Source organism: Gobio gobio, assembly GCF_949357685.1.
Source record: "Gobio gobio genome assembly, chromosome: 14".
Taxonomy (NCBI): Eukaryota; Metazoa; Chordata; class Actinopteri; order Cypriniformes; family Gobionidae; genus Gobio; species Gobio gobio.
Window position 1 is genome coordinate 50,104,439 of NC_137107.1, and position 9,543 is coordinate 50,113,981.

The 9,543-nt window shown below is 39.5% G+C and overlaps 1 protein-coding gene across 1 annotated transcript in view; it reads right to left on the reverse strand.

The window, feature by feature from the left end:
* LOC307137135 (vitelline membrane outer layer protein 1 homolog) overlaps positions 1-7,403 on the reverse strand; it is a gene marked incomplete at both ends in the record, with an annotated part of 29,324 nt that extends 21,921 nt beyond the window's left edge. The window contains one exon of the mRNA XM_079834617.1: positions 7,362-7,403. Within this exon, the coding sequence (XP_079690743.1) occupies positions 7,362-7,403 (42 nt within the window). The remainder of the gene's footprint in view (positions 1-7,361) is intronic.
* Positions 7,404-9,543: the final 2,140 nt, after the last annotated feature.

Genomic DNA, 9,543 nt, shown 5'->3' on the forward strand with positions numbered 1-9,543 from the left:
TTGAGGATAAAATAACACTGGTTATTTGAATTTAACACAAACCCAAAACTAAATAATATGAATTGATGCTCTGGCAGATGAGTTTCATATTCAGTTCTCACTACTCAGCCTCTTCTTAGTGTCATGGCAGTTTTCAACCCACACTTTGATTTGTAAATCATTGTGATAAAAACTGCCTAAAATGACAGAAACTATCTTTAGGAAACAATTATTTGAAGTGTAATAAAACATTTTGTGTGTCTCGCGTCCATTCTAATACATGGAGAGGAGGGATTTATGAGCTCTATTGGGACCAACCTCGGGTCTCAGTTTCTGAGAGGAGAGCCGCAGGCTTGGTTAAGGGCGTTTTCACACCTAGCTTGGTTGGTCCGGATTTTCGGACTTTTCAGTTTGGTCTGAATCAAAATTACAGATGTGAAACCTCCCCCTGACCACGGTCCTGACCAAACAGACGAATTTTGGTCCGACGAAAAGAGTAACTTTTATGTAACTTAATGTAACTTTTTTTTAAATCATCCTTGCGACCTGCACTGTAAAAAAAATTCAAATCTCCAATTGAAAATTTTCTAGTGACCGATCACATCTAAATTGTTCAGTTGGCCAAATTGAATTTCTGTGAATTGATGCAATTAAATTCACAGACATTCAACTTGGCTAAATGAAAAATTTAGATGTGATCAGTCACTAAAAAAAATTCAATTGGAGGCCTGATTTTTTTTTACAGTGTGCCCTAGACTGTTGCGCTCGCATCTCTTCCATACTTTTGCAAAGTTTGTGCACGACGCTGCTTTATAAACGCAGCACTCGTTTAAAAAAGAAAAGAACAGCATTAAAAAAACCCGGTTCTCTACACCTGCATGTCGCGTGTGAATGGCCCTAAACCGATGAAAATATAAACAGCGCATTTTTATTTCAGTGCTGTTATTTAAACAGTCAGCTTGCCTCCTAGCCTACATTCAGTTTACAGCATCAACAGCAAGCCAAAGAGGGCAAGGTTTCAACTGAACTATGCATTTGCATTAAACACTTAGCTACATTATGTTCTAGCTCTGTCCAGGGCCGTTTCTAGCCATTTTGACGCCCTAGGCGAAATCCTTATTGGCACCCCCCAGCCAAATCTTAAAGCTACACTGTGTAACTTTTTTTGTTTATTCTTAGCTAAAAACACTTAGTTCTTTCAAAAATGTATGTGCTCATTAATGTATATTTACTTCTTTCAAGTAATAAAGTATTCTCGTAAGTTTATAATATGCCATTGAAAATACATACGGGTGAGGGTTCGAATGCGGGTCGCCATGTTGCCCCTCCATCTTGAAAGTACATTAGCCAAAGAGGGACATACCCGTGAATTCAAGCTTTGCCTTTCGCGTTTTAACACTCGATGGCACCGTGTCGAATGTGGACGAGGTCGAACTGGAAGCCATATTAATCTTGGACTAAATCGGCCACCGTAGGAGTTAAAACGAAATCGGAATTGAGAGGAAGAGAAACTAATATTCACTGGATGGTCATATACCTTTTAACCACTAGATGGGGGAAAATATCACACAGTGTAGCTTTAAAAAGCAACATGGTATTATTGGTATTAATTTTAATCCTTATTAACAAAAACATACATACATACATACCATTTTGGAACTGTAATCCTTATTAACAAATATATATAAATACAATTTGGAAACTAGGCCTACGTATAAAAGCTGTTCCAGTCACATGAAAGTAACAAGAATAAATATTGATTCAGTGCGGTCTTTGTTTCTCATTGACGCTTGAACTTCTCCTTTAAATAACGCAACGCTATGTCCTGTACGACACTACTGAATGAATCGATTCAGCTTCAACACCACCTGTAAAGATGCATTAAATTCGACAAAGCGGTGTAATAAAGGATAATAAATATTGTGAATTAGCACATTTTATTATACTATTTTTAAATTGGCTATTGAAGTTTTATATGGGACAATTACACACTGATCCTTTAACAATGCATCAGTGCAAAAACACACACCTTTTGGAGGTGCAAGAGAAGAAAGCTTAGAGTCTAAATATGATATCATGAAATGCTAAAGTGAGTGTGGTTAGCTACATCTTGCCTCTATAATACACACCGAGCAATATAACACTATCTGCCCATTTCACTGCGTGATTTCTCGACTGCCAAAAATACGGCCCTAACAAAATACAGATTTGTGCACTTTTTATTGTACCTTTTTTTAATTGGCCTTTGAATTTAGCTTTATTGTGTGGTTAAAAAAAACGTTACCTTGCCAAAGCTTTGACCGAGCTCTTTGATATAATGGTGTTGAGCGCTCCAAATGCAAACTTTACAAAGAAACATTCAGACAGTAATTGACAGGACTCTGATCCAATAGTGTTAGGGGAACCATTGGGGGCGGCAATCATATTTCAGGGTGGCCTTGACACCCTTTACACACACCCCTGATATGCGCATCTTCAGCTGATGGCGCCCTAGGCGACCGCCTTTGCCTATGCCTAAAAACGGCCCTGGCTCTGTCCATGCAATAAATGCATGGTCTAAAATGAGTTTAAGCTAATTTCAACTTGGCATGAATAAAAAAATCAAAAAAATCAAATCAGAGCTGCATATTTATATTTACAAGATACATATTCGCGAATACAACATCTCATAATACTTTAACGCAAATATTCTGCCCGTTTTCATTCGTGTGACTGCACCCTCTGCTTTAGACTGAAACGCTGCGCCGTTCTTTTAGAGACAAATTAAAGTAATTAATAAATTAAAAAAATATTTATTTAAGAGGAAATTTCTGGCGTTATTTTTCTGATTGTTTGGGGCATTCTATTAGCCTGGCTCCGCCCTCCTAAGTACTTCCGTTCAATTTTCATTTTCCTTCAGTACTACGTCTGAGACAGAGCCGTTTAAAAACAGAGTTACGACACTCCCATAGACCTCCATAGGAACTGAGGAATGCGGAAGTAAAGCGTGTCACGGAGAGACCAATAGTTCCAAACAACCAATAGTTCCAGCATCGAACCCCATTCATTTCAGATTTTCGCGCGTGTCTCAGCTGTTGAATTCTACAATGATCGTGCTTTAGGTCTCGGCGTAGTTCTCAAAATGGGGCTAAAGTGTGCATTTCATGGATTCCCGAACGCCGGATCTGCTCATATTCTCACGCATGCGTCGTGGAGACACACACGGAAGACAAGAACAAGTTGGATAAAGGTGTTATTTTGATTTTTTTTTGCGCACAAAAACTATTGTCGTCGCATCGTAAAATTATTGTAGAGTCACTGTGGTGAGATGGAGTTTGTAACGACGTTTTTAGTGCCTTTTCTGGGTCTTGTGAGTGGTGAAGGAGTTGGCTGAAGCAGTTAGTCTCCCACCACCCGCGAGAAAAACCCCCAGGCTGAATTACCAACTGCTTTTGACAAACACCAATGTCGTGTGGTAATGTAATTGCTCTCCGAATCCACATCTGAGTTTAATATATCACTTCAAAATTCACTGTTTATAACCTTTTTAGACCCCTACAGAGCACTGTGCGGTTGTGTGAGCTGTAATTTGCATTTCTAGACTTGCATTTCTTTAAATGCTGGCAATTGTTTACAAGAGCAAAATATTGAATCACCGCTCAAAATAAAAAGCATGTAAACATTTGAATTGGGCTGTTATTCACGGCAGCATTTATTCTCATCATACCAAGCATATGACATTTTATTTACTGCATATACAATCATGTTATGATTGCATGAGATATGCACCACGAGAACAGCGCGTTCTGATCACAAAACTCTCCTCTCCACCGTTAAATCGCAATCCGATTCCGAATGCACAAGGTTATCACTGACACTGAGGTGGTGTGACTGCACGGTTAATGTGAGAAAGGAAAACGGCGCGTGACATACGTCACGACCAAACGTTAACAAATGGTTAGGCAGATCCAGAGTGACTCTTGGCAGATCCAATAGTTTTAAACTTCAGAGTTCCCGCCTTCAAGGAAGTAAACGCTTGTCAATGGAGAGTGGCCAGACTCTGTGTACAAATGAAATGTACGAGAGTCTGGTAAAACCAGGCTAGCATTCCCCTTCATCAAAACTTTTAACACAGAGCCCATGTCAAATGGTTTTAATTAATGCACAAATAGTAACAACAAATGAACACCATCAGTTCCTAAATTCTGATTGGGTGGGCAAGGCAGGCGTTTGGGTGGGCCCATGACTAGAACCGGCCCCTGTTTGACAGTAAGCCCCGCCTTCTTTGATCTGATTGGCCATCTCGATCACTTTGACGAGCGCTGTTAGACCAGTGAGGTAGAGCAGCATAATTTTAACATGGTCATCCTAAAAACAATCAGCTCTACTCATTCTACATTAAAAGGGAAGATAAGACAAAACGAGAATATTAATTGTATTTTTTATTCATAACTCAGTAAGAAACGGGGGCGCCCCCGTAAAAGCCCCCCCCCCCTCCTTGCTGAAAACAGCAGTACATGAGCACGTCATTGAGAGCGGTGTCATCTCCATCTACTTGTGGCTCTTCTATCTTCGTCTTAAGGCCGCAGATTCCTTTCCCCCCACACGTTGGACTCCAGTTGCCCCAGTCACCCCAAGGTGTGCCATCACCCTCCAGCTCAGAACCACCACTGCATTTGAACCTGGATGAAAAAATTAAATGTGACATTAAGATATGCAATTGTGCTGTTGGATAGAATGTCAGTCATGTGATCGCCTGCAGCCTCTTGCATTCATTTATAAAAAAAAAAAACGAACAAACCGCATGATGGGAGAATCCTTAAATAGCTAAATAAAACCAGGATGACTTCTAGCACCACATGCTCACCTGATGTTGTTTGCAGCTGTGTCATCTCCAGCTCCTTGGTAAGATTCGACTCTCAGCTTGAAAGCTGACAAGAACCCAGAAGGACACAATTTCATACGTTTCCACTGACCCCAGCTGAAGAAAAGACAGGTTTCTCGATCAAATCAAAATCCTCAATTTACTTAGCTTAAACACTTAATGCAAGAAGTGTTCATACAAGTCCATTACTATCCTATGCCGGACTCAATCGAAGTGATGTCAGAGGAGGAATAAACTTCTTTGGACCGATCGGCACAGTGAAGACGAATCCCATTGAGCGCTGTATCATCACCATTAATAGGATCTTCCACCTTAAAACATTGAGACAATCTTACAGTTGAAAGAGTTAACTCTAACCCAACCCATAGTAACATTTACAGGGTTTCTGTAGGTTTTATGAAAGTATATTTTAAGTTTAAATTTAAAATGTAAGGAATAAATTGAAGGGAACACAACACGTCAATATATCAATATACAATATAATGCATTAGTGACGTCCATAACTTTAATTTTACAAAAAAAAAAAAAAAACAGCTTAAAGTTTGAGATAAGAAGTCTCTGGAAGTCTTGTGAAAGTGATTTTATGAATAACAGGTGTGCCAGTGGGTTCTTACCTTAATTCCAAAAGAAGTCTAAAAACCACTTAATTGTGTTCAATATTTCAGAAAACAAGACTTAATGTCTTCATTTTGCATGTCAAGTAAATGTGTCTTGATTTAGAGATTTGTACTGGAACAAAAATCCTGAGGAAGAACATTTTTATTGCAGTGCATTAAATGTAGGGTCCTATGAAATCTGTTTGTTTTTTTTATTTGTTTTTATAGTTTAGTCTGTTTTATTTTTTCTGGACTCTGCTTTTATGGCAAATTAAATTTTGCAGACCCTCTCATCTTCAGAACACAAATGAATAGATTTGAATTAAATCGGAAAGAGAGCAACTACTTTGATGCCAGAGATCGTAATAGGAATCAAGTGGTTAATTCCGATTTTACTGAAGGGACTCAATCGCTTTATATGATGAACGAAAGTCTTACGGGTTCAGAACGACATTAGGGCGAGAAAATGAAGACAGAATTTAACTTTTGGGTGAACTGTCCCTTCAAGTGTTCTGACCTACTTTTGATTTATTCATCCAAAATTGTATTTGTGAAGGTCATATTAAAGGGGCTATATGCAACTTTTTCCCCAAAATAAACGTAACAATAGCCTTTTTATTTTACCATTTATGACTCAAACATCTCCTGATGAGCATACTGACACCTTGTCCGCTCACAGTGGGTGCACCTATAAGCCTGTAACCTATTTTTCCTATTTTCTGGCGGGTCGTTTTTTTCCCGCGCTGTCTGCGGATGGGACGTCACCACCGCTGCGAGAGCGAGCAGAAAATAAGAGCAGTTCTGTTTTTTGGCCACAGGTGTCAGTCACGAGTTTAAATTTCAGAAAAACGCATATAGCCCCTTTTATGCTGCGTTCACACCAAATGCGAATAGAGCGTCTGGCGCGAGTGATTTCAATGTTAAGTCAATGGAAAGACGCGTTGACGCGCGTCTGGAGGTCTTGCGGCGCGGAAGGCGCATTTTGCGGGGCGCGAAAGACGCGAATCCGCCTCATTCGTGCGTCCAGTGCGCGCGAATGGCGCGAATTGAGCGTCTTGCGCGATACGCGCGTTACACGCGAATGGTGCTTTTGTGCATTCATGCGTTTGAAGCGAATTCGCGTCTGACGCCCGAGTTGAAAATTTTTAAATTTGGCGTCAATTCGCGCCGCGTTAACCAATCAGGAGCCTGCTTGCTGCTGTCACGTGGTAAAGTGACGTGTATGAGAAACCCTGCATAAATTAAAAATTGTACTATTGTGTCACAAAATGTAGTTTTAAGACTTTTTCAGGTGGGAATGTAGTTGTTTAAAGCTCAAATCTGTGGTTTATTTATAAAGAGAGCGCCTATTTAAAAAAATAATCTTGTGTTTTTGGAGTTGTGAGATCCAGGCGATCACCGGGCAATCACTGCTCATAACCCCGGCGAAGGCAGCCTTTCCTCGGCCAGTCCTTCTGGCGTCTGCCGCTGGCTCTGATGTCCTGTAGTGGTTCGTTTTTTGTAGATCTAACGGCCGAGCTTTGCTCTCATGAATCTATAATTTGTTGTCTGCCAAATCGTTTTGACTGAGGGCAAAGAGAAGTTTCATAACTTTATATTTTAAGGATATTTAAATATACATGTAGTGAAGATAATGTAGGAGTTGCCTGGACCACATTTGTGTGGCTATTAATGTTTAATATATATGTTTAATGAAAATGAAAAGAGGCAGAGTGGTGTTTTATGACATTTCTCCTGGAGTGCCTTGAACGCGCGTCAATTTCTCTTCATGCTCTTTAGACATGCTCTAACACATACACTTTAAAAATCAGGTGCAGTTTCCTGGAGATAATTAAATAACGAACAGCAACTCCACAGTTAATGAACATTTGAAGCACTAAAACACCCCATATTAGCAAAATAGAGTACATGCCCAAACTTACCCTCAGACTAAACCCTACGGCGTACGTCCCACTGGGACACATGCTCGTAGTCCTCCAAGTTCCCCAGCGCTCTCCATTCGGCACAGTCAGCTCTGAGATTAAACTCCGCTCAACACGTCTCTCTGTGGTCTGAACGCTCACATGCTGCCCAATAATGGCTAGCATTGAAAACGCAATGGAAAAGAAGTGATGCATTGCTACAGCTCTGACCTGATTGAGAGATGAATCTTCAGATTGTGAGAATGATCAGGCAGACTCAGAGACAGTGCAGAACCACAACACTCTCAAGTTTATTAAGGAATAATCATCATGTTTATACACAAGATTGAGCTGATCAATGAAGTCCAGGCCATCCAATCACAGCACTCAAAGATCAACCCCTACCATATATGGCATCTTAACAAATCACAGGTAGTCAGTTCTAACAGGTGTTCTGAAATACTCGGAGATTTTCTGTGAAACTGGGCGGAGCTAACATGAATATTCACGAGTTTCCTGTTTCGTGTTAAAGCGCCACTGAAAATATTAGTTTCAGCGACCAATGAAGTTAAGCTTCTTTTATTGATAGCCTAACTGTTTAAGTGCTCAATAGTTTGTACACAGCAAAATAATTGAATGATTACAGACAGTGATTTGTCAGTGGCCTGTCGTTTAGTAAATGAGTTTTGTTGGAGCTATTTTCTTGTTTTGTAATTAAGTTAATAATTAAATTACTTTATTTTTGTTTTACTTTAACTAATTTGCATGATTATTTTATGGATGTAGATACAGAACGTTAATGTTATTATTTTCATTAATTTGAGCTATTTTTTATGTTTTATTTTGATAGTACTGACTGAGCACCTGTTTGTATGTATATATTGGTGATTACACTTAGGACGAGCAGGCACTGGGAAAGGTTGTTGGTTTTTACCAGGGAAAGAAAGGCTGCAGACACCATTTGTTTGTATGCTTGCTCAAATGGAAATAAACCGCATAAACGATATGGTTGCCTGGATATTGGTTTTATTGTATCCTGCGTAAGATACTATCTTTAAGTGCCTCAGTGGCCGTTTGATTATTTGTTTGATTTAAGTTAAGGACAAATCGCCACAACACAAAGTAAAAACCTCACCTTAATCTGGACATTCATGTCAATGGACTTCATGGAAAGAGGATTGAGGAGTATGTTGTTGAAAAACACGTTGTTGTCTGGAAAGCAGTGGTCTACGGACATCACAGGAAGCCATTCAACAGTCGGTATGTGAAAAATGTTTACTTTGAAGCTGTATTGGAAGACGGCTTAGCTATTGGAGCATTTGGATTCATTTTTGGAGGTTGAATATTGGAAGTCTTAAAGAGTTTGAGGGACTTTGGAGGATGTAGCGGTTGCGCAATACCTCCACAGGGACCTCCACGTCATTCATTCATAGGAAAGCTTTGTCATTGAAGCGACTTAATGCAAAAAATGATGTTTTCTCGCTCTATGGCAAACAAATTGTGTGAAAATTGAACAAAAAAAGAAAAAAAAAAAGAAAAGAGGGAAAAACAATGTCGCAACAATCTTACACATCAAAAGCCAAGAGTGACGTTGTGTCCACGCACTCGGTAAAAAGAAGTTTCAAGTTCACAGAAAAAGGATTGGCATTTTTTGCAAAAACGTGTCAAGAAAAGAGGTCTTTGAAATGCAAGCAGGCTAAGAGGTACATGGAACAAATTGGTGCCTTGATGGAGTCCACTGACAATGTGAGCTCGGTGCAATCTCAGTTGGGAAAATGTATTAAGTGTTATGAGGAAGCTAATGACACGCATGAATCCTTCTTGAATTTGAATATGCCCGAGAGTGAAGTTCAAAGACAAAATAATTATTTTCATGCAAAAATGACCATGTTCCGTGATTTCACTGAGGAAGTAAAGAGCTGGTTGTCTAAGGCTGCTCACCCATATGTACAATCCGTTGATACTGAGGCCAACCATCCTGATAACCAAAGTGTAACTTCTGATGGTATTAGACCTGAAGACAGTGCATCTAACATCTCATTGGTAAAGGAGAATAAATCCAGATTACACTCTCAAATATCAAGAGTATCCTCAACTTCATCTACAAGGATAAAAGCAGAAGCTGATAAAGCAGCACTTATGGAACGCATGACTGCATTAAAAAGAAAACATTTGTTAGAAGCCAAAGAAGAGGAATTAAGGA